Below are 24,857 nucleotides of genomic sequence, written 5' to 3' on the forward strand. Positions count from 1 at the left end.
GTGCCTTGATTTCCTAGTAGCTTAGCACGTAGTATAAAACCAAGTGTTGGGGTTGTGGAAGAGTATTATGCTTTTCCAATTACCAAAACACTGCGATATGTGATTCTTCTTTCAAGACTGACACTGGGAGCACTGTTAAGCCCCATACTGTTCCACTACTGCTAGTTGTATTGTGTTGCAGTCTCTTACAAGACTCAGTGAATAGCAGCATTACTTGTTTGCTTTTGCTCCTTCAAAACACTGGAGAAAAAAAAACAAACGTGCACGGATAAAAATGTACATATGAGAGAATCTAACAGCAGTATTATTTTCCAAAAGTAATTTCATCTTTCACAGTACTGTTCCCCTCTCTTTTTACCAGCAGAGTGTTAATGCTACCTGTACTGTACCTTACCTCTGAGCTGCTTGGGACCTCTGATCCTGCAGTTGAAAGCGTTTCACATAAAGGTCCATTGCTTTCTTCCCCTAAAAAATATTCAAAGAAACATTCATATAAGTACATGCCTTTTAAAATACCCTTGTATTTGAAAGTGAAGAGAAACTTGAAGGCACGGAGCTATGAACAAGCAAAAGCAATAGCTGGAAAGTGATATTCAGCTACATAAAACCTTCACAAATGATTTTTTGAAGGGAAAAAGAACACCCTGAGACACAAGACACTCAGCCTGTACCAACTGGCTGTAACCTCACAGTCGCACAAACAGTTCTAACTGTGACAAGCAAAATCCAGATGAATCGCGTATTTGAGAGGATCAAATTCTTTCTTGCCTCAAATGTCCTATGAGTTACTGTCTAATGAGGGTCCAACACCTGGAGCTTTGCTGCCTTGTTTCTCAAAGTTCTGTTATCTCTGGGGTTGTTTGCTAGAAATTGTTTTCTGCTTCTAAGGGATTAATGGTATGATGGTAAAGCTCATGATTAAAGACACATAATGGAGATATGATGATAGAATCAAGAATATCAACTTAAGTTACTAAAGCTCGTTTAAAAAGTTCCTTAATTTTAACAGCAGCATTGAGCTCTGACTTTCCCACAGAAAAGTCAGTCTGCCAAGGAGACTACTACTTAATGTTAACACGATAGGGGAAATTACACTGAGCATCTTTAAATACCTAAATCATATTGAGAGGTTGGCTGGGTTTGTGGCTCTGAACCTCCTCTGTCAAAAGTTTCCTCTGGAGATCAATTCCGAGCCCATAAGCTCAGCTCCTGCTCTAAGCAGACTCTGTATACAGCCATCTCCTTGCTGATCAGACAGAGCAGTCATTTAAATAACTCCCCCGCCAATGGAAAAGGATAAGCGGTTTTGTAAACAGCTCATCAAAGCCTACAGCAGGAATCTAATAAAGGTGCCTCCTTCTTCCAGAAGAGGATTTATCATGCTCCTCTCTCCGTCAAACAGCAAGAAAGCATCAATGGGCGTAGCTCAGACTGGACAGAATATCACAGCTTAGACCAGAGCACTTTCAGACAACTACAGTTACTTTATTCCTACAAATAACAGGAGCCTATGTTTTTTATTTGTTTAAAAACAACAAAAAAGAGGCTGCAAATACTTCCTGTCAAAAATCACATCTGTGCAGAATAAAAAACATTCTTCAAAAGTTTTTAATAAACTACAGAGACAAAGAGAAAAAAATGCTCTCAAGCTGTATCTAAGCTTGCTTAGAAATAATGGTCTTTATGACTTTTAATCTTACATCTGATGTGATGAGAAACTGGGCAATGGTATATAATGATACATAACAGCAGAAACATCTTCATTATACTAAACCTAGAGTTGTTGCATGCTATTTCATTAACGGAAAACATGCCTGCACAATCTGTATTTGTAGGTATCTTGTAGTTTGAAAAGATAAGTTTTATTTACACGCCTAGAGAAAGGTGTTTGTATATGCTGACAGAAGCATGGAGACCAACGTTAAATCATGTGGAAGTAACTAATTTAGGCTCATTTTTCCTACCCAAATTTATCATAAATGCTAAAGGGACTATGCTCCAAGACAACATCAAACACAGAAAAAGCATTAAGAAACAGCTTCAGCACAGAAGTGAACTCAGGTTACTTCCCAAACAGCACATTCAACACAAGAGAACCACAAGGCACAAAACAGGAGAATATCATAAGAATACCGCAGTCTTTATTCGAAAGACAGCCACTATCAAAATATCCAGAACAAATTGCTTGAGAAACTGTTTCTGCAAGGATATTCCTGGAGAGAGGCTCTACCTTGATACAGGGCTCTGTAAGCATACGCAAACTTGGCAGCTGCCTAGAACAGCTGAAACAAGAGAAAGGCAGCACCACCACGGCACTCTGATGGCTGCTTTGCCCATCAGGCAGGAAAGCAGGTTGGCTGCTGCAGCTTTGGCTTAAGGTAGCAAGCCCAGGGCCCAGAGGCAAACGGCCCAAGGGTTTCAGCACCCAACTTTCCGTGGCAGCAGCAGCCTGGCACCTCATCCTCGGAGCAGTGGCGTTCAATTTGCCAGTGATGCTGAGAGGACTTGAACCAACTCCGCAGCCTACAACAGCTTTGGCGGTTGTATTTTCTGGATTATGATTTCTGTAGCTGTGAAAATTGAACCATGGGAACAAGCATGATTATGAGCTTTCTTGGGAAATGCTCTTCTAGTAGCACAGCTAATAAACTTATGAAAAGAAATCCTCTCGGTAGCTCTAATCCAGGGGAATAAAACTGAATTAACACAGGTGCAGCACACAAGAAGGCAGAAAGAGGATGCAAAACATAAGCCGAGAAATACAACATACTTAAATGTTTGCTCCTTGAACAACATATAAGCAGGTTCCTAGACAGCAGTACAAGAAAATGCATGTCCATGTCATGTAGGAAGGTGTAAGGGAGCCGCAACGCAGAACTGCAACAAGCACTACGAATGCAGATGCCAGGCTAGCGCTTAGCCAAGAGGATAAGTAAAAACCGACTTGTAAATCCCACTGCAAAAAAAAAATGGCCTGTGTGTGACATCAGCGATTCAAATAAACTGAAGTCTGATTTCCAAGAGGCTCTTGGAATTTTAAAAACAAAAAAAAGCAACAGAGGGCACAGACAAAAGGAAGGAAGGCGGGACACTGGCTAGTACAATACCTTCTGACTGCAACAGCTTGAACTTGGTGAGAACCGCAATGTCATCTTCAAAAGGAAAAAACACTTCAGTAAGAACCAAAAGCCTTTTTAAGGACAATCCACTTCTAACATGAATCCATTTAATATGTCTCCTCCACCCTTTACAGTAAGGGCCCAATAACCAAGCAAATGAACAAGCAGTGACAAAGGCCCGTGACCTAGGCAGAAAGCACAGAGCAGGCTCCTCTTGAAATCTCTGCATTTGCCCTTTTGTCCAGGCACTTAATTGGGCAACAGAAGCAAGGATGTCACTTCCCTGTATCGGCAGCAGGGAGGACATTAATAATTTCCCCTACCCAAGAAAATGCCTTTAAAACACATTCAAGAAATTGCATCCTCCTATCTAAAGGTGGAGTACAACGATATATACTGATAAAACCCCGATAAAACCAGCATCTTTAAGGGAACTGCCTTGTTCTTCAACACTCCATGCTCTATGTAAAAAGATCTAAAACCATCAGCACACCAAAAGGAATGACAACATCTGCTAAACATACACAGCCCTTCAAAATTCACTTGTACGAATTGTGGTCAGGCCTCGCAATTTTGTTTTTTTGTTCAAAATTAATCAGAGAACCACGCTATGATTATCAAGATCTATTAAAATAGTTTCAATGTTCATTCATATTACTGGCCTTTCATAGGCGTGCACATGTCATATCTGAAGGAAATGCTGCTTTCCCTATGTTATTTTTGGTCTCCAACAGCCCTACAATTCTGTGCACAGCTATTTCTAATTCCTTAAACATATGCATCCTGGGAGTTGGACATGGCTGGAAATGAGTGAGCTTCCTATGCCTGTAATTTCGCAGTATTATTAACATACGCTATCCTAAACTATACCCGACCACAAGGGAATCTACTTATAAACTTGCAGTATGCCACCCTGAACAATTACAGACCACGTCTATGTCAATTACAGACCTGGATGATCAACAGTAACCCAAAACAGTTCACAGAAATCAACATTCAGAATTGGAGACTGGAGAATAGACTGAAGAATCCAACCATGACTGATTTGGCCTGTTAGGATAACTGTAGTCTGCTCCACACACACACAGAAAAGTACTTTTACTAATGCAATCTTACTATTTGCATAACCAGCATGAAAAATGGCTTGGGGTGTAATGAACTGGTGAGTCATTCTGGAATAGTCCAAGTTTGTTCACAGTGCCTGAATCACTTCCTTTTTTCTACACGGCAAACCCAGCACTTTAGGAAAAATAATTGAAGCAATTTCATTCCGCGTTTGAACCTATTGGTTAAATGAAGTAGTTTAATATGATTAGTATTTAGGAATCAAAAAGCTGTCCTTCAAAACTTATCTGTTCATTCCCTGATGAAGGACAAAAATCCCTTAACGGTCTGGACGCTGACATGCTTACAGTTTTTCAAAGGCACCACTGTAGCCACAATTTAGGGAAGCAAGCAATCTATTTGAGTATGACTGCAAGTCTAAGATCAGACGAATGGATGAAGACCGCCTGCTTGACTGACCTAACTGTTCTGAGACAGTATGATAGGAAGTGGGAAATTCTCTTTGATTATACTGCTAATACGGATTTTATAAAACTAAAATTTAAAGTGACCCAAGGGAAAATAAACAGTTATTCACCCTTACCAAATAGTGAAAGAAAATTTTATTTCTGGATATCCTGAAGATACCGTCTTAATAAAGCCCTGCCATTATTCAATATGCCTGCCTGTCTGATGGGACAAGAGGAATCAATTTAAAAACATGGTTACATATTGCTAAATCAATACCGTATTTATGGCACCGTGTCCTGTGCTCCCTCAAGATCTCCATGGGATTAGTGCTGTAACTGTCGACTAGGACCTACTCTGACTGATTCCTACTCTCAAGGAGTCTGATTCAGCAATGAATCACTAACAAAAATGCATACTGAAGATTACTGCTCCGAAATAACATCGTTCATTCCACATAAGCTTTATAATGATTATTCTAAGTGCCTCCATATCTCAGAAAAGCATGGCTTTAAAATAACTTATTAACTAAATTTATGCGTATATTGACCAAATCCACCCTGTTGACAGGACACAGCCCCGCTGTGCAGTGAAGCCAGACTCGCTGCGCCCTGCTTGCCTGGGATCACGCGCTGGAGGGGAATCACGGCACGACCCAACTAGACTCCCCAGCTCGATGACTGCATTGCCTGGGGGAACTGAGGTCCCACCTAGTCTGCTGGCTCCTGAGCAAGTTAAATAAACACTGTTACTTCACCTGGCATCATCCGAAGATTAACAACTGCACTCCTGAGCCAAAGATTCAATCTCAAGGTTACGCTTCAAGTACTTTATACCCACTCAGGGCTGCTCCTTAAAACTATTCCTTAACAATGAAAACATTCGATTTTCCATAAACCCAAGATAATTTAGTAGGAACATATTAAAAGAACTTCATGATCCCCTTGGAAGAAAAAAATGCGTTCAATTATTACCTGCTTCATGGCCATATTAACTTACAACGTTTGTTTTATTATTAATGAGTGATTGCACAGAACGGGTATTTATCAACACGTAGGTAGTAAAATAAAAAACAGCAGCATTTTAAACAGATGAATATATGGGAAAAAAATCAATGCTAACAATAACAATTTGGAAAAGATACAGTCCTTACCTCTACTCTAATTTTGACCATGAGCCAGCTGTGTGCCCTGGTGGCCAAGAGGGCCAATGGGATCCTGGCATGCATTAAAAGGAGTGTGGACAGCAGGTCAAGGGAGGTGATCCTCCCCCTCTACTCTGCCCTGGTCAGGCCTCACCTGCAGTACTGTGTCCAGTTCTGGGCTCCCCGGTACAAAAAAGACAGGAATCTCCTGGAAAGAGTCCAGCGGAGGGCCACAAAGATGATACGGGGCCTGGAGCATCTTCCCTACGAGGAAAGGCTGAGAGACCTGGGTCTGTTCAGCCTGGAGAAAAGAAGACTGAGAGGGGATCTCATCAATGTTTATAAATACCTGAAGTGTGGGAGACAGAGGGATTTGTCCAACCTCTTTTCTGTGGTTTGTGGGGACAGGACAAGGGTTAGTAATGGCCACAAAATGGATCACAGGAAGTTCCGCACCAACATGCGAAAGAACTTCTTCACAGTGAGGGTGACGGAGCACTGGAACAGGCTGCCCAGGAAGGTTGTGGAGTTTCCTTCTCTGGAGATATTCAAGGCCCGTCTGGATGCCTACCTGGGCAGCCTGCTCTAAGGACCTGCTTTGGCAGGGGGGTTGGACCCGATGATCTCTCGAGGTCCCTTCCAACCCCTACAGTTCTGTGATTCTGTGAATCTCTAGTATAGTAAATGTGTATTATAAATCAGAACATCAGGTTTACTCCTAGCTGCCTTCCTTTTATAAAGACCATAAAACCTCCCCTTTTGATTAGAAGGGGCTGGGTTAAAAAAAATAAAAGTTGTGTAAGTCTGTTTTAGCAAAAAACCACAAGCATAGTGTTGTAACACAGAACTTGAATGACCCTTTCATGTGGTTAGGGCAATAACCACTACTGTATTGTAAGTCCTGTCTGTGTGAGTTCATCAAATGTGCTGTGAGCACCCAAGGTAGCATTTATACCTTTTGGGACCTATCATTTTGTAGAACGACATATACCAAGTGATTAATGGGTTCAAATGCAATTGAAAGAGAAAGCCCAGACGAGCGATAGTTGGATAAAGTGAGGTATTTTTACATTGGGTTGCATTTAGGTGCATATAAGTGATGGGGAATAGGATGGCAAATAAACCTTAGAAAAGCAGGGTTAGTAAAATACCAGCCAGCAGAAGTCCTGGCAACTCGTGAAGGACTACGGCCGTGCCTGTTTGCACTTGGACTATTTATATGTCGAGGGCCATTTTTCATCAGCACTGACTGCAGAAGCAGACAAACAGCTCGAGCAACTGCTGTGCGCATACATGGAAATGGCAGGTGTGTGCCCCACTCACTCCAGAAAAGAGGAAGAGAAGGCAACTGCCCTATTGCTTTCCATCACAGCCCAAGAGCGGCAAGCACTTCAAAAGGTACTACGTACAGACTTGCTTTCCTAGTGTTCCCAGAGGCCCCTTTAAAATCTCACAGCATTATTCATTAATGCACTGCTCCGACTTTCACTGAAATCATTGATTTAATAGTGAAGCAACGCAATCTCTCATTTCTTTCAGCATTCGCCATGCACTAGAAGCAGCAGGGGGCCCAACACACTGCTTGCTCGATGGACGGGCATTACGTTCCCATCCTTGCACAAGAAATCTTCTGTAGAGACTGTAAGAGAAAAGCAACACGTCAACAGGGAGCTCAAAATGGGGCAAGAGTGGGAAAACAGAGGGGGGACTGGATTTGCAAAAGTGAGGAACATATATGACTTGTATTTACTCAATGAGTATTTACTAAGCAAGTAAAAAGCACACCACAAAAATCAGGCCTTGCTGTCTGCTGGCAGGATGCCTCAGCTGCTTGTGACCTGGACACTTCATTTCAGACACTGGGCAGCTTCACCACCCCATTTCCCACCAACCAACAAAATGATCAGGGCAACAGACCAGAGCTGCTGGCACTTAGGGTTTCTCATGTAAGCACCAGCTAATGAACAGGACCCAAGTAAGCCAAGACAACTAACTAGCCAGTGGCCTCAAAAACACATCTGTTTGACATTACTTGTCCACATGGTATATTTCTAGCACACTGTAAATTGGACAAATATAGGCTGTCTGATTTCCTACCAGATAATTAAGAAAAGCCTTTGGAATAACAAACCCCAGGGCCTTTTCTAATATAGGGTTAGTGCGGAAAATTAAAGGTCTGCATCGTGAGCCCTACCCACATGGCTTGCTGGCATTCTGCTGCCTTGCCAAAGGCCTCAGATTTCACATTTACCCTTGGGAGCCAGCTAAGTAAGGTCACGTGGGATTTCCAGTTAGAAAACTGCACTTCACCTTAAGATACTCTCACTTCCCCAAAAAATGCATTTGGAACTTCATTAGCTCTCCTGGTCATCATCCTGTTTGTTTTGCTTGGATCTCCTGATACAGTCAGAACCGTCCTCCTCAGTCCCTTCCTGATGCAGTGTGAAAAGACTAATCCCAGCACAACCTCGGATGTATTCGAACTACATATAAATAGATTCTGAACCCTTTACTGGATTACCACAATACTGTATTAATTTAGGTAGGGAATTAAGCTATTTTCTCAGCCCTTCTGGAGAAATACCCTTAAGCAGATATTTATGTTGCATCCCTTGCCTTGCCCAGATTGGTGAATTCAGAATGGTATTAGGTTACGTTACCAAAGGTAATTACTGATTACCACGCTCCTCAGCACAGTTAGAGCACTCAGTTCTCAGCACTGATTCCAAACGCCTGCCTTATTCTAGGCCCACAGCACCAACTTGTCTGCTAGCATACCTCTTCTTGGCATGCATCCGGCTAAAGCAAGGAGCATGTGTTAACAGTCATAGGTCCACGCAGGAGGTTCATCATGGAAAAATGTCTGTGTCTACAGTACAATCCAAGTAGCCAAGTCCCAATCTGGAGTCAACCCCACCCCTCCAAGAATTATTAGTCCTCAAAAACAACTCCTGACATATTATTCAGCTTTCTGCAGATCGCTAACACCTCAAAACCCTTTACAGAACTGTAATTGCAAGAAGCATCCCTAGCGATACGACACAAATATCATTCATCCCTGTGGTGCATTTATACACATGCACTTGTGGAAAAACTACCCCCAAACATAACTACTAGTAGTACAGAGGTACTGCTAGATAGCAAAGCACAACCTCTGCAATCATATTGCTCTTCAGTTCCACCCCCAGACAACAATAAAACAACACACAGAAAAGTTCACTGCATTACTACCTTGCCACATAAATGTGAAAAGGTGCCAAGTGGTGTTGTGTGCCAGATCATGTTTCCAATACTTTTGGAATACGTTTGTATTAGGTGATCTGTACGTCTCCTCCATGTGCATACATGCACAACACACAAATTAGTATACAGACAGTAAGCACAAACAATTTCTTTTGATGAAATATCTGCCAACAGTTTTCTGAGCCTAATTTTAAATGTCCATTTTCAGCAGAACTCTTACATTTTATCTGAGTTTTTTCCTTGAGTCTCAGTAATTATTAATGACTTGTACATAGCTGTTGAGGTGCTCTTCCAATTTAGGATAGTTATCTCATTTCTGTGGAGTACAGACTTCTCTCAAACAACAAAACCCTACATTTCAACTAAGCTCTCTGTTCGTACAGGTGCTGACTAATGTCAGGCAGATTGCATTTATCTGTGCAATAAAAGTTGGAAAAGCAAACTAACTTTGAATTTTGTTTAGTAACTTGAGAATTACCTACAAAAACTTTCCGGTGTACAATATCAGACTTGGGTCATAAAATTTCATGGACCAGCAACAGAGACTGGCAAGCCTCCAACTGTAGATGTACTTTCATAATTTTGAATTTTAGTCAGATCTAAAGCCTATTTTTTATTAAAAAAAGAAAGACACAAAGCAAAATCCTATGCATTGGAAACCTGCCTTTCAATGAGTCCTGTAAAGGTGAAGCAGTGACCCTGTTTTATATAAAGGCTAAACAGCATTGGCCTGAGACAGCAGAACCAGTTCAGTTCTCTCTTCCAGTTGACAGAGTTCAGCTGTATTCCCCAGCTCTCAGAAAAGTGGCCTGAACATCCCACATAATTGCCAGTGGGTTAAGAAGGCAGGCGAGAGCACTTAATGCTCCCTTTGGAGGTGCTCCACTTTGCCAGTCAGAAAAAGTTGACAAAAGTGACTTTACTCTCACACACAGGGTCATGAACTAAAAGAAAAGTGTTAGGTCTCATTCACCAGTCCAAGGGCAAATCATTGTAACTTTTCTTCTTTTTTTCCAGTTGACAATCACTGGGTGAAATTCCTATTTAACCCCACTCCACTACAGTGGTTAAAGTTTGCAGTTTTTAATTAAAAGCACTACAGCAAAATATCTTTTTGCGTGCACTAAGATACAAGGCGATATTGTGCAAGCTATGGGGATCTGTTCCAAAAAGTAAACTTGCCTACCACAAACTGTAATTTTCTTTTAAAACAAGGTTTACCTTTTGGATACCCAACACATATTTAAACTGTGCCCCTGCAGGGACACAGCTCAGGCAGTAAAGAAATTCCACAAGAAATTCTAGACGTTGGTTGGCGGGGCTAATGGAGTATCGCCTCACCTGCCTTTTATATTCTCAACTATGCCCAAATTTCTTGGAGCTTTTATTTCATTACCTGCGAATACATTTTCGAACAGTTTTTGTATTAATACATCTTCCATTTTAGTCTAGTGAGAGCATGATAACCCATCTTTGTTTCTACAAATTGACTGGAAATTATTACATACATTTCTTCAGTAATTAAAGACAGATGTAGTTTTGAACATAGGCCTATGTTTTGATTTTAAATTGCTAATATAAATCATAATTTCAATTAAATAACCAACATGCTCTTAAACAATAGTAACATTTGGTCCCAAATAGTGATGCATTACTAGAAGTCAACACTGCCGCAAGCACTTTTTGGAAGTCACGCCATCAGCTTCTCCTGGTATTTCAGTATCTTCCTTGGAGGGAACACAGGCAAGATGACCAACCACCTCGGTGAGCATTGCAATTTAGAACAGTTAGGTAAATCTTAGAAAGACGAGCCATGGCTTTGGTCCACTCCCCTGCTACTGAAGGGGAACATGAATAATCTTTCTGCCTTGCAGAGGAGAAGCCTGGTTTGGCCTCCCCACACAGGTTCCATGTTCTTGTAGAACCACACATATGAAGGCAGCACAGCTCAAAACACGGCACCAAGCCAATTGTGAGCTTCCAGAACATCTGTGGTCTTGGGGTGTATTCCCCAACAGAGATACTGTAGCGTGAGCATCTCATGCAGGAAAAATAATGCTGAACGACAGCATAGACAAAGAAATATTCCTAACAACAAACTACGGTGTTCTTCCTTTGATACTTATATTTGATTGTTCCAAGTTTACTTTCCTGATTTTTTTTTACTTTTTTTTTTTTTTTTATATTTAGGTAGATGCCACACAGCTTCAACAAAAAGCAAAATCACACACTTTAAAGTGGAAGTTATTACCTCATACTGGTGTAATTCAACAGGAAGCCAGAAAACTTCCTTCAAGGTAGAAGATTTGGCATGTGAACTCCAGACAGACTGCACACTCAACTAGCTGCTGCTGCTGGTAAGTTGCTTTTCATTCCCCTGACTTGTTCTTCAACACTCAAGTTTAATGAAAGGCTGTAGTAAACTAGAACTAAGTGCACGTGTGCTCCCCAGATATTAATGTGTCTTTAAGGAAAAGACGCAGCACTTATTTTTTCTTCTGCCTTGTTCCTATTTACTCACACAGACCCTACTGTGTGAGCAGACATCAGGCAGCTATGGCTTGAAGCCTGTGTAAGAGGCCACCTTCTCCTTCAGAGCACAAAGCATATGTTTAGATCTTTGAGATGTCCCAGCGGTAATATATACATATTGATAGTTTTTGTAGGCCATAACTGAAGGAAGACCTCATTTATTTTAAACCAAAGACTTTTATTTGGACAACCAATTAACAAACTTGTAAAAGTCTACTCAGCCCATATGAAATTATTTTTCCGTTTTAGGAAAGTATTTGATTAAAAAGTGAATTGAACTGGTACATGATTTTGGATGCACAGTTATGTGCTACTGTACAGTATAAGCTAATATGTCATCCTTGTTCACTGAAACCCCTTACATTCAGTGTTTATGACTAAAAAGAAACCAAAAAAGCCCCACAAGATGCTCATGGGAAAAATGAGAGCTACAGGATTCAGTTTACATACCAGACTTCCAACATCACTCCCTACACAGTTACCACACGTTCTGTAACTATTTTTCCGTCCCAAGCTCCGCCAGCCGAGCAGCCCCCAGTCAGCGCCGCAGCCCAGGTCGAGCACTTCTGGGCCGTGACTCTGGCCTCCATGCAGGGCTGGGATAACAGCTGGCAGGCTGGGAGGCTGCCATACCCCGCCTGCTCCGACCCCGCAGCCAGACTGCCAGCTCGGGGGCCTTCCTCGAGGAAGGCCAAGGCTGGGCTGGGCTGGCACAGCTGGGACATCGCCGCTGTCACTGCAACTGGCTGCTTCTGGGCAAGTTTTGCACTCATCGTTTGCTGCCAGCTCTCTGAAACAAATCAGTCAAGTATTTTGAAACCTGCGAGCGTACACTATTGCTTAAGCTGTTTAAAATGGTATTACGTTTTATTTTTTCCTAAAACAAACGCTGTCATCAAGCTCACGAAGGAGAAGAGACAGCTGCCAAGCCCGGCACGGATCCAAAGGTGGTGTTTCCCTCCTGCGGGGGCTGCACCTTTGCGGCTGCTGCCAAAGCATAGCTCCTACCAACTTTTTCTAGGCCAAAGGGTCGTGGGGTTTATTTGGGGCGTGCGAGTTTTCAGGATGTTGCTGCATTACCGCACCGCCAGCTCCGGCTCGGCGCTGCCCACCCGCTCGGCACTCGCAGCCCGGCGCCGGGCTCGCAGGGCCCCGCCAGCTGCCGGCCAGGTGCGGCGGGCGCTGCCCGGCCGAGCCGCGGCTCTCGCCTCCCGCCCGCTCCCAGCCCCAGCCGGGGAGCCCCGGCAGGGCCCGGCCCCTCAGCGCCAGGCGCCCGGCAGCGGAACGGGGCAGGCGGCTGCGTCCCGCCCGGCCCGGCCCGGCCCTGCCCTGCCCAGCCCAGCCCGGCGGGCACGGAGCCTCGGACCGGCCACTCCCGCCCCGCGGGCACCTACCGTCGGCGGACGGGGCCATCTCGATGAGGGTCTCGCTCGCCTTCCTGCCCAGGCGGTTCATGGCGGCTCGCGTTCCCCGCGCTCCTCCCGGCCCCTGCTCGCCCGCGCCAGGCGCTGGCCACCTCCCGGAGCGGTGCGGTGCGGTGGGGAGCAGACCGGGGTGAGTCAGGGGGCGGGCGGGCGGCCATGCATGCGCACTGCCCGCGGGGCGGGGCGGCCGCCGCCCGGGGAAGCCGGGGCTCCATGGCGCGGGCTGCCTGACGGGGCGGAGGGGGACGCGGCCCAGCCGCTCCCCATACTATCACCCCCCTCTCAGCCGCTGGCCCTCGAAGGCCGCCCTGCACCTTCCCCGCACGTTTGGAAAGACAAATGGTCATTTGTCGATTTAGATACAGCAATAGGGCTGTCTTTGTTTCTGGGTCTTTTATCGTAACGTATCTTTGATGAGAGAAGTTGAAGGAAGTGTGATAGAGTAACATTCACTTCAGGCGGTTCTCGTTTTTTCTCGTTGGGGAGGAAAGCTGGCCCTCCTGGTCCTGCCGCAGGGGTGGCAGAACAGCACGCTGCTCCTCACCTCTGCTGGATCAGGCACTAAAAGGTATCACTGTCAGCTGTCCTGACTGTGGATTCACAGCAGTGCTAGTAAAAGCGTTGTTTTGGCTAGCTGTCCTTGGGTCTTCAAAGTCATAGGTGAGAGACAGACAGAAAAAAGAACAAAGCCTGAGGAAGGGAAAACGGGGCATGGAAAGGTGGCAGATGAAAATCAAGTCTTTCCATCTGGGTGTTGGATCAAGAGAGAAAAGCAACACAAGTTTGGTGCTGGTCCCTTGGTCTGGCCCAGCCTGCTTTGGCCTCCCTCAGGGGCTCCAAACCAGGCCTCTCCCCACACCCCCACAGAAGGCTCCGATGGCGGCTGCTGCGCACTGCCCTGGAGCTGTTGTCATCTTTATGTCCCTAACAGCCCCATCTTCTCATTCCTTCAGTAACTAGGGGTAGTTTCCGATGCACTGTTTGTCCAATACACTGGTTTCACATATTTTTTATTCATTTGCACTCCCTCAGGGCAGATCTTGAGGCCTTTTTACCGATTAACTTTTTTGTTTATTTGGCGTATACTGACAATGTAACAATTGTATGCAACAAACATACAAGGTTTTGTTACTTGAGCAACTAGCATGCAACACCAGTTTCATGGAGGATTTCTCAATGGTAAACTTAATCAAGTCAAGCAAGTCCCTCAGTTAAGGTGCTGGGCCTGCACTCCAGTCTACGTACGGTATTAGGCCTTTATTTTTACTGTATGGCGTTACTGCTTTGAGAAGTATATTTTTAGTCAGGGGCGAAACCTAAAAACATATCTGGTTTCTTTCCAAAGTCTGAAACGTTTAGTTTGTTTTTTAATCTCTGTACTGGGAGCAAAGCCTACAGAAATGGCATGCTAAGTGAGAAGCATTTAAACAACTTGTAACAGCATACAATTCACTAGGCCAGAATGTTCAATTTAAAAGCTGTGTTTTCTAAGCCCTATATTTTATCAGAGCTTTAAATATAGGATAAATGCTTTTATGCCCGTAGAAGATGCAATTAGAGTTCCACCATTTAACAAGAGCCAGAAACAGCAAGAATTTCAGTGGCCATGGCTAGGTTTTGCCTTCTAATTGCATGCTTTCTCTTCCTAGCTCCACCCAGCATGTGTGGCAGCGAAGCCGACCATATCTAAAGCTATGTAAGTACTCCAAAGATGATTTTGCAGATCTCTGTAATTGGTCAGGTTCATGGTTTCTTGAAGCACTGAATTTGTGTAAATTACACAGTGGCTTATGTCAGAGACAGGACAGAAATCTGCTCCCCCAGGAGATACAAAAGGCCTTGTGTCTGTAGCAGGTACACAGGAGGTATATGCATTTAGCTTTCTTGGATATCCTGAGTTTAAGCAGCCATTGTCTTACTCAGGGGCTTCAGAGTATGCCAAAGTGATCTAGGACCAAACTTCCTACAAAAATCACAGGCCTTTCTCACTCTCACCTTACATTTTGACTGATGTTCATAAGGCAGTGAGTCAGGTCAACCTATTAAGCTGACTTTTTTTTTTTTTTTTGGGTTTTCAGTTCTGTGACTCGCTGCAAGCAACAGGTACTGCTAACACAGAGATGGAAATGGGGGACCACACAGTGGCAGAACTAATTTATTCCTTAAATATCAAGACGACCAGGAATGCCATTGTATTTCTGCTTTCGGTGGTCTGGGGTTCAAATACTGTTTCTAATACTGTGTATATATAAAACAAAAAATAAAAATAGTAGAAGACTTTAGGTGTAGTTAATATGCATTGCCAGAAATTGCTAGCAGTGATTATGCTTAGGATGCTCAGCAGTAAAATGTAATTTTTAACTGTGTGCACTAAAGGCAAGCAGATAATTTGTAGCCCTTATTTTTATTCTTAGCCCTTATAAAGGCTTTTTCAAAAGTATGGAACTGGTTTAGGAGCCATCGTATTTTCAAACTTAGTTAAGTGCAGAAAATTGGGAGGATTGGAGGGCCAGATTTTAAAGATATCTCTGCTTCCATCATTGTCTTAGATAAGTAACCCATAACCTGTTCAAAAGCACAATTTTCATTTTGAGATCCTAGCTTTTGAAAGTCCTGTTAGAGGACTAAATCGTTTGGTGCCCAAGCATCTTTGAAATATATGGCCTAAATAGAAATAGATGAAATATATGGTCCTAAATCATGATAAAAATAAAGCTTTTGTGTATAGCAGTTAAATGCTTTGAAAAAACAAACAAACAAACAAACAAACAAAACCTATTATTTACCCACCATGAAGGAATATAATATAGACAGTTTTGTTTGTTTGTTTTTACCACTTGGGGATCTATAAGCTGTTAAGATGCCATGTGCTTTCAGGATTCTGTATGCACATATACATCCCTGTCACAGTCTCAGAAGGTGCAGTAACTTTCTGCCATGGAAAATGTGTATTGTGCATACTCCTTTTGTTTAGAAAAGTTTTTTATATATTCAGTTTTAGTAAGTTCTCACATCAGACTGCGAGCTTAAGTCTGAAACAGATAGAGTAAGAAAACACAAGTTTGAAACAGATACAGTAAGAAAAGGTAAAGCATCGTATCTCCTTCCCAGTCTCTTCAGTCTACAACCCATGGAGCGTTGCTTTGCTGTAAGGTTTCAGTTCACACAGATTGCATCCCAGAAGCCGATGTTGCCACCTCCCTCCACTTCTTCAAGCAATTAAAATTCTTTGAGGCTTTCCAAGTTGAAGAGCCAACAAGTTTCTTTCCCTGTCTTTGAATTAGCCCTTTAGAATATAAATAATAGTCTCATTTGGAAAGAAATTAATCTTCTAGAGACCAGTAGAGCCAGATATCAAAGAGGTTTAGAAAGATAAAGTTGAACTCAGATGGAAGTTAGGTGCTCAAATCCAACATTGCAATAATCAAAACTCCCATTTGGTTACCACTTGCTATTGTAACTTTCATAGGCTTTTTTTTTTTTTTTTTTTTTTTTTTTTTTTTTAATGCTGCCAGAACGGAAGCATGATACCTCTTTCTCGGGCAATAACATCAGTTAAAGCTTCAACACTTGCCTGGAATGCTGGAGCTCACAGACCAGTTACTGTGACTGAAGGGGATTTGACCTCTCCTAATGCAGTGCCACACCACCAACCTGTAGGCTGTGTTAGGTATGGTGAACAACTGAGGAGCAAAGCAGGACACAGAGATGATGAGTGAAGTACCTTACACTCTTCTGTTACAGTTGCCACAGTAAAGAAAGGAATGTAGTAGCCCCTGATCTCAGAGAAAGCCTGAGGGAGATTTTTACTGTCTGGAGATTCAGTCTGGGTTCCCTAAACTTTTCCTGCGTTTTACTCAGAGGTTGTTTGATATCTGACTCTCTCCTTGCACCATGTGCAGTCTTTCAGGCTAAACACAGCTGTCTGAAAACTCCAGGGTCAGGCACCTAGGAAATACAGCAATGCTTGCTGATGGAACAGGCATTTGAATTTGTATATGAAGACAGCTAATTCTATTTGCATGCTGCCTTGAAACCTTAAAAATCATCAGGAAATGGTAATGATAAGAGGCTGCCATAAACAGTTCCGGTGTTAGGTGGCAGAATGTAAGCGATTCTTAAAGAAAGTTTGACATAGTATGCAAAAGTACTTAGTTACTCACTGCATTTTCTCTTACTTCACACTTTTCAGTTAGTCAGCTGTTTGTACTAAGTGGCGCAGGCAAGAATAACACCTACAATACCTAAACAAACAGATAACTCTGAGGACTACAATCTACTTTTTCCTTGAGCTGAGTTACAGCAAATTTACCATAGCAGAGCTAAAATCAACTGTCTGGTTTGTTCTCTACCCTAGGGCAAGGAAACTACATGGGTGTGGTCCCAGCTAAGCCCAGCCACATCTCTGCAGGGTGCTGACTGCTCTGGGAGGAGGAAAGCATGAAACAGGAACAATAGTTCTGTGTCCTTTGCATGAGTAACAGATGTTTTGAAAGTGCTGCAAGAGATCAAGGTAATCTTAGCAGAAAGCTGTATTTTGGTGTTTTAACAGAAGCCCATATCCCATTTCACACACAAACACACATTTTAGTTCTGTCATTTTGCAGTTGCACTCCAATAACTGGATTCCCCAGCTTACAGCTGCTATCAAAGCCTTCTTGAAATAACCCAAAGAAACCACAAAAAAGACCACAAGGAAAAAATTACATTGTTATGTACTGGGGAGTAGAGAGTATCCATCTCTTTCATGCTGCTCCAGACTTTATAAGGATACCCTAATACGCAAAAAATCTATTCATTAACTATGTGTGAGGCGTGATTCTTCGCTCTTGTTGTGTCTTCGTGGATATAGTTCCATTGATTTTACTAAACTGCTCCTAAAAAGATGAGCGGAGATCAGTATTTCATTCTGATCGGTTGTGCAGATAGGTGCGTTCATATAAAGGATTACTGAATGCAGTAGGGATGGGATAAGGCTACTTCATCAGTTCTGGCACTTAAATGACAATGTTAATTTGAGGACATTTTAGTAAGTTCCTACGCGCTTTCTAGCGAAATCATCCATTTTCTCTCTCTTGCTATTATAGTTTTCCAGGGTTTAGTGCCCTCTTGTGGTAATAGTGTTTTCTCCTGTGAAACTAGGTATGCTGACACCTCGTGCTTCTTTTTTTTTTTTTCTTTTAGTTTTCTCTGCATCAGTTGATTACCCCTTGGTGATAAATGGATAAAATTAAGTGAAATTATATATATATATTATTTTTTAAACACGGAGGGTTGTGGATGGAGTAAACGAGGAGGCTGATGTGTGAAAACCAGAGCACTGAAATATTGCAGGGAGCTAAGTAGCTCTAGCAAAAATATTGGAAACTTTAGTTCAATTCAGTGTGCATTAATCAGCTTAGACAGTAAAGCAGAACTGAATTATAACGGTACCATAAAATTAAGAGAGCAAAACATTGCAGTTTTGTATGAGATAAAATGTAATCTCTCACAAATTTTTCAACACACCTTTTAATGACTTGTACATCTCTCATATGTGCCCATTTTTAGCTGTTCTTAGTTACCTATTTTATTGCAAATTTACACAAATATATAAAGAGATTAGCAGCTAAGTCAAAAAAATAGTAGAAAAATATAAGCCCTTCTATATGCTGATTAATAAGGCAGGATATTCAAGCACAAATTATTAGCTGACAGGCTGCTGAGAATAATAGAAATAATGCTACGAGTGATTGTCTAATCCTGTGGACAGTATTGAATGAATGTGTTCTTCTCTGCTGTTTACAAAATTCTTTGTGAAGAACAATAGAAGTTACAGTGTAAGCTTTAAAAAAATGTTTCACTTTTGCTGTTATAAATTATATTTAAATTCTGCATATTTGGTAGATTTACACCTAATTTTCAATGCTTCCATTTAATGTTGTGCACATGCACAGCGCCCTAAAAAACAACTTGAGCAATCTCTTACATCAAATGATCAAACTACATCTTCTCTTTTCAGCCCATCTCCTTGGGTATGCTCCACAGTTTAGTTCTAGTCCCTTGGCTGAAGATTTCCACCCTAATCAAACTGTGCAGTGAGCTGCTAGTTCTTGTTTGTTGCAACCTTTCAGTTTCCTTTTGTACTCATTTTCACAGCTTTTCTGTGCAACTATGTGAGATACACAGTAAAATATTTCCAGCCCTTCCCCAGTCTCTAGCTCTATCAGCTTCCTACACCAAATCCTGTCTGAAAAATGTAGTACTTATCTCCCCACCCAGGGGAACCCTTGTGCAAAGTTGTCAGGGCTGCCCCAGCTGGCCTGTCCATCCTAGTCACAGCACAGGCTGAGCATATAGATGAGTTACGTGCGCTCCGTGAACATGATGAGCATCCAGGAGCAGCAGGAGTGGTGCAACACACAGGTACTCTCAGCCACCTCAAACATAACAGGAAGGATCAGGCAAAAAGAAAAGTGACAAAGTGAAGTAGAAAAGATGTATCTAAAAATCATTACTTTGAAGTATAAATAGTAAGATGAAATCAATATAATTAAAAATTTATGTACACATTCTAAGCAGGAAGTAGCAGAGACTGATGAAAAGTGAAAAAAAAAGTCAAAGCAATAAATAAGAAAGATATCAAATTGAAACTTTCATTGTTTGGAAAGTATTATATTTTAAATTTCGGGGAAATGGAGGAAATCTCTCAAAAGGCAAGGTGCTACTGTGTTCCCTCTGGCTTCTAATAGGCCTATGAGGGCCAACCATAAAATATTTTAATGCTGTTTAGCTCTGGCTTCAAGTAGGAAAACTGAAGTGTAAAAATAGCAAGTGTGAATAGCAAATAGGCCAGTGCAGAGTTCAGTAATTTTGGTACAGCGAATCTGATATTTGAACACTTTTTCTGTAGCTGTCTCTTAGAATGTTAATTCTACTTTCCTATTAAACCGTTGAATTCATAAGAAGAGCTCTGTCATCTCTAATAAAAGTCAAATCTGTTTTCTTGAGATCGTTGCTATTGTCTGTAATACAGTTCTTCTTATGAATTGTATATTGTATTGTTTATCAGAAGACAAACTAGTTGTGACTTCTAACTCTGTCCTCTTGGATAATCATTCCAAGTACATAGTATATTTAGAAGAATACTCCCCTACTGCAAATATATATTAGTAGATCTATTTTTAAAATATTTCAGGAACTCCCATTGTGTTTTTTCTTTTCAAGACAGGTCTTTAGGTCTAGAATAACCTTTCCTTTTCTCGGATCAAACTTGTTCCTCGATTTTCTCAGTTTTCCAGCACAATCATACTTAGCTTCTCAAAGGCATAGTTTATCTTTCACAGTTTTAAATTGAGCATGATCAAGAACTGAACTAGTATAAAATGCACTTTTTGGCCTGGATTTTAAAAGCAGTTAATTGCATGAAGACTCAGTGATCATAATATCTTTCATGCCCTTCCTGAGTTAGTGAAGAAGCTCCAGCATCAGGATATGCAAGTGTAGTGGTCTTGCTTTGAATTGCCGCATGCCTTGCCTCATTAGTTCTAACGTGCATTAGAGAAATGAATGTGACTTTAAATAGGAGGGGTAGCACTGGCTTTTCCCGATCCACTCCTACATTAAGTAAGTCAAGTGATGCCACTTCATTTTTCAGTTCAGAGCACTTCTTCACGTTTTGATAGAAGTTTTGAATAATAATACTAATATGAATGCCAAGGTCATTTACTCTTTAATTTTCAGTGATCTTGGGTACTAGAATCAAAACCTTGTGCAGTAACTGTAAATACAACTATTCTAAGTCCATTTTTGCATGACTCTGCTAAAACTTGTCTGCCTCAAGTTAATAGAGTGGACTTCAGTTAATCTGTTAAAATTCTTGTGTTTCATAAAAATCAGCCTTTTAGTAATAGGTCTGTGGTTTCTGATGTGATTTAATTTTTCTGAGTCTGACATCTCGAGAATTAAAATAGAATGACAATTTTTAAAACTGTCAGTAATCACTGTTCTTATCAATCATTATCCAATGAGGCTCTATGCGTATTAGCTAACTTTGCCTTGGTCTGCAGCAGCTTTTTTCTTCATTTCCTTTGTACTTTCACAAGGTAATGATGTTATTAAGCTTCATCCCTCCATTTCTGTTTGTGAAATTGATATCCTCCTCACATTCTTCCTGTCATACTCAAATGAAAACTGAAACAGGCAAAGCATTTTTTTTCTTGCACTTATGAGCATCTATCTAAAAAATAATTAAAAAAAAAATCTGACTGTCTACTTATGGTTTAGTGTCTCCATACCATAGCCCTAAAGAAATGCTAATGGAATAAGAGTCTATTATTATTTTTCTGTCTGCATGCTCCAAGATTCATATTTAAAATCTCTTGTTATTCTGTTATCATGCTTTTATCCAAACGTCTGGTAACATTTGTTTTGAATTCATTTTCAAGATCATGCTTTGTCACTAGACTGGTGGTCATATTCTCTAATTCAGCACAATTGCATACGTTGTCAGGGTCAACGTCAGCTACAGCACTTGCTTTAATTAAGCCTTATGAACACTAATCTCTTTAGCAGTGTTATCTGATAGTGGAGAAGTGCTTATTAGTATTCCTTTACTATGGTACATTTACTAATTCATACAAGAGACCTTCCTTTTCCAAAGGCCAGCAACTTTTACACAGTTCTTTCCCAAAATTTATTGCAGTCTTTAATACTGTCATCATTCCATGCCCTTCTTTTCTGTTTTGAGAAACCCATTTTGCATATCTCCCATAAATGTTCCCCATTTTTTTTCTTGTTGGTGTCATTTGTTGTTTTTAGAGCTGGGGCATGGACTGTGACTGTGGGCTGTGACTTTTTCTATTGATTTTCTCTCATGAGAAACTGAAACACAGTCATGTTCTCCACCATGATTACATGGTACATCGAATGTGATCACCGTGACTATATGCTATATGAGAAACTAGATTTAAAATTTTCCCTGTGTGGATTCCTTTTGCTGACCATTCCACTGCTGGTTTTAATTTGGACAAAAAATGGGCTTAGACAGTGATGGGATAAGCAATATCATCAGCTGCTGTTCCAGAACAGTTCCCCTTGTCACTACTGATCATTACTATTATAGAAACAGTCCATTGATTATCAACTGCAGTTTGATTGATAAAATTATTAACAACAGGAGAATTGTTTCTTGTTTTTATACTATACATCTCAGAAGTTGCTTAGCTAGCTGTTAAGGGGTATGTCAGGAAATAGGGTCCTGTGTGAGCTGTATGAAAAACATGATAGATTTTCCTTAGCTTTATTACACCTATTGTGAACTCGGCCAACTGAGCTCGGCTTTGTGCAACAAATAATTCCCAGTGATATGTTTCAAGCTACTATCAATTTGCCAGTGAAATCAGTTGGTTCAGCAGGGCGTAAACATATCTGAGCCAAATCCAAACAAATGGCTTGGCTGAAGCCCCATTTTGCTGTTTCCAAATGTAAAGTAACCAGCAGGAATTGTGAAGAGGTAGGGGATTCACAATTGCCTTAGCATTATGGTCCATACTGGTGTTGTATTTAACTCCTGCCAGAGTAACCTAACCATAGCTTAGTTCTTTACTCCTACTGAAGTTTGTGTATTGATCTCTTCCAGCTCATACCTACCTAGGTTATCCAAAAACCCGAATTACTTCACATTCAGTCTAACAGTTCCTAGGTAAAACAACAACAACGTTAGCGAACCTATGACACAGTTTGTAATTCCCCATCAAATTCAAGCCATATAAAACTCACTTTCCGTAGCATAAATACATAAAAATATATTTCACAGTGGGTTCCCTCACCCCTATTTTTTTCAGGCTTCTGTAATTGTGTGGGAAGTATAGTATATACTCTTATTTGCCTGTATACATTTCTTCCTACAAAATCAAAAATAAATACAATTTAAAAAGAAATATTCATACCTCATTTGTGAACACTTACAAACAGTGTAAGTACTTCCTAACAGTAATTTAACAAGTAGAGAGAGATGCACATGTATAACATAGATTATAGTTTGTATTCAGTCTCCATTAAGCTCTACAGCTCCTACATGGACAAGGGTAATACTGAGGTACTCTTTTTAATGAATAATTTGTGTTGTTGTTGTTTAAATTGCTTTTCTTATTTTTTCAGAGTGAAAATGTTTTCCTCTGTATATAAAAAATATAACCCGAGAAAACAAGTCCTCCCCTCTCTACTTTCTTTCACACTTCACAGCTCTTATTTTGTTCTTTTCCTGTTACATCTCACACTTCTACACAGAGTGAAAATTATGTGTAATTTGAATAATAATTCATGCAGGTTTACTGCTGTATCATGTGTACAGTGTTTTACATCAGTGAAGCCAAACTTTTTTTTTTTTGTAACAAAGATTCCTCTGGCATGTAACTAAGCTTCACAGTGCCTTTTCATTCTCTACCTCTGTTCTCTCATCTTGTCCCTCTGGTACTACCTAGCTCTTCTTTCCCACCTCCAGATCTCTTCCCCTTCCACTTGATTCTGATATCCCTCTTTCTTTAATTGCTGCTTTAATCAGTCTTCCCTCCAGCACTCAGGTTTGTCTATCATTCTCTTTCCAGCCAGCTCTGAACATCCTTACCTCTTCTTAGAGTTTCAGTGTTTTCCCTTAGAAGGAAATGAAGGTATGGCAACAGTACAAGATTTCTGCTGCTTCCACGGGTGGCCTTCTTTTCCCACACAGCCACATATTCTCCCTTTCCCTGTCTAGCAAAACTAGATTCCTTGCTGTCTGAAACAGAGGTTTCTGGTTCCAGGGTTAGGTGCTCTCACAATGATCTCTTGGTGTTCGGCAGTTACCCTTGGGGAGCAGCAACTGGTTTATGGCTCTCAGGATGCACCTTTGTCTCTTTGTCTGCAAGCACTTGATATTTTACATCTGAAAATATAAACTGCTTCAGCATCAAACTACTATCGACTGTTACTAATACCGATAGTTTGTTCCCAGCACAGTCACTTTGGAAGCGTTAACACTTTTTCACAGTGAATAAATATTAATCTGTTTGAATCTAATGATGGTGTAATTCTTTGGACCTAATCCTGAAATACTTAGTTGGTTCACTTTTAGATAAATTTTGCTTTAGAGTTAATGGTTCAAGATTTTTGTTACTGTTGTAATGTAATCGAGAAAGAGAAACAAGCCTGTCAGAAGCATTCATTTTTAGATAGCAATGTATCTCTTTCTTAGATGAGGAGAATCAACCAGAAAACAAATATCATTGTGAAGGTCTTTAGGCATTACAGAGTGAATGGAAATGCTTTTATACAAGGGTTTGTTATGGCAAGGTAGAAATCATTTTCATTTCTTTTAAATTAGTATCTTGAATTCCCAGAGGCTTTGTCTTGGATTTAAAAAGCACAGAGAAAAATACTGTCCCCAGAAAAACTACTCCGTGTAATTTCTTTCTTCTTTGCTTGCAATCAATCATTCTTTCAATGAGGCTGATCTTATGTGCTGTTCCTTGGTTTCAGGATACTTCTTGCTGCATGGTACCCATGGCTGTAATTTGCCATAATATGATCATTGAATTTGCTGTGTTTAGTCATCTGTGGCTAGGTTCTTGAACATGGTATTTTGATTTGGTTTAATGTGAAGAAGTGTGTTCTTTCTTTGCTTCATTGTTAAATGCTCTTCGAGAAGTATTCATGCTTTGTCTCTCTGTCACAGTGATCTGAGAGTATGTAATGAATGGAATTGCACCGCAGCACCTCACAGAGTACCTCTGCAGGCAGACTCACCAGACTTCTGTTATGAAGATATACAGAGCTCTTATTTGGGGAGCACATTGCAATATTTTTCTGTCTGTTTCAGTGACCATTTAGAGATTTGCAGTCACTTACTGACTTTTTTGGTCTCAG

At 41.1% G+C, this 24,857-nt stretch overlaps 1 protein-coding gene across 15 annotated transcripts in view; it reads right to left on the reverse strand.

Moving 5' to 3' along the window:
• The window catches only part of ANO5 (anoctamin 5), a 54,967-nt gene extending 41,811 nt beyond the window's left edge, over window positions 1-13,156 (reverse strand). For 6 of the 15 annotated variants that reach the window (XM_050711114.1, XM_035550401.2, XM_035550409.2 and 3 more), the window contains exons 1-3: window positions 12,945-13,105; window positions 3,108-3,152; window positions 395-465 (exon numbers count right to left, since the gene is read on the reverse strand). In XM_050711114.1, coding sequence (XP_050567071.1) covers window positions 395-465; window positions 3,108-3,152; window positions 12,945-13,005 — 177 coding nt within the window. In that variant the 5' untranslated portion in view covers window positions 13,006-13,105. Of the gene's footprint in view, window positions 1-83; window positions 164-394; window positions 466-3,107; window positions 3,153-12,944 lie in introns of those variants that run through there. The other 9 variants (XM_035550402.2, XM_035550404.2, XM_035550399.2 and 6 more) reach the window with 5 other exon arrangements.
• Window positions 13,157-24,857: the final 11,701 nt, after the last annotated feature.

The sequence above is a fragment of the Cygnus atratus genome, chromosome 5 (assembly GCF_013377495.2).
Source record: "Cygnus atratus isolate AKBS03 ecotype Queensland, Australia chromosome 5, CAtr_DNAZoo_HiC_assembly, whole genome shotgun sequence".
Classification (NCBI taxonomy): Eukaryota; Metazoa; Chordata; class Aves; order Anseriformes; family Anatidae; genus Cygnus; species Cygnus atratus.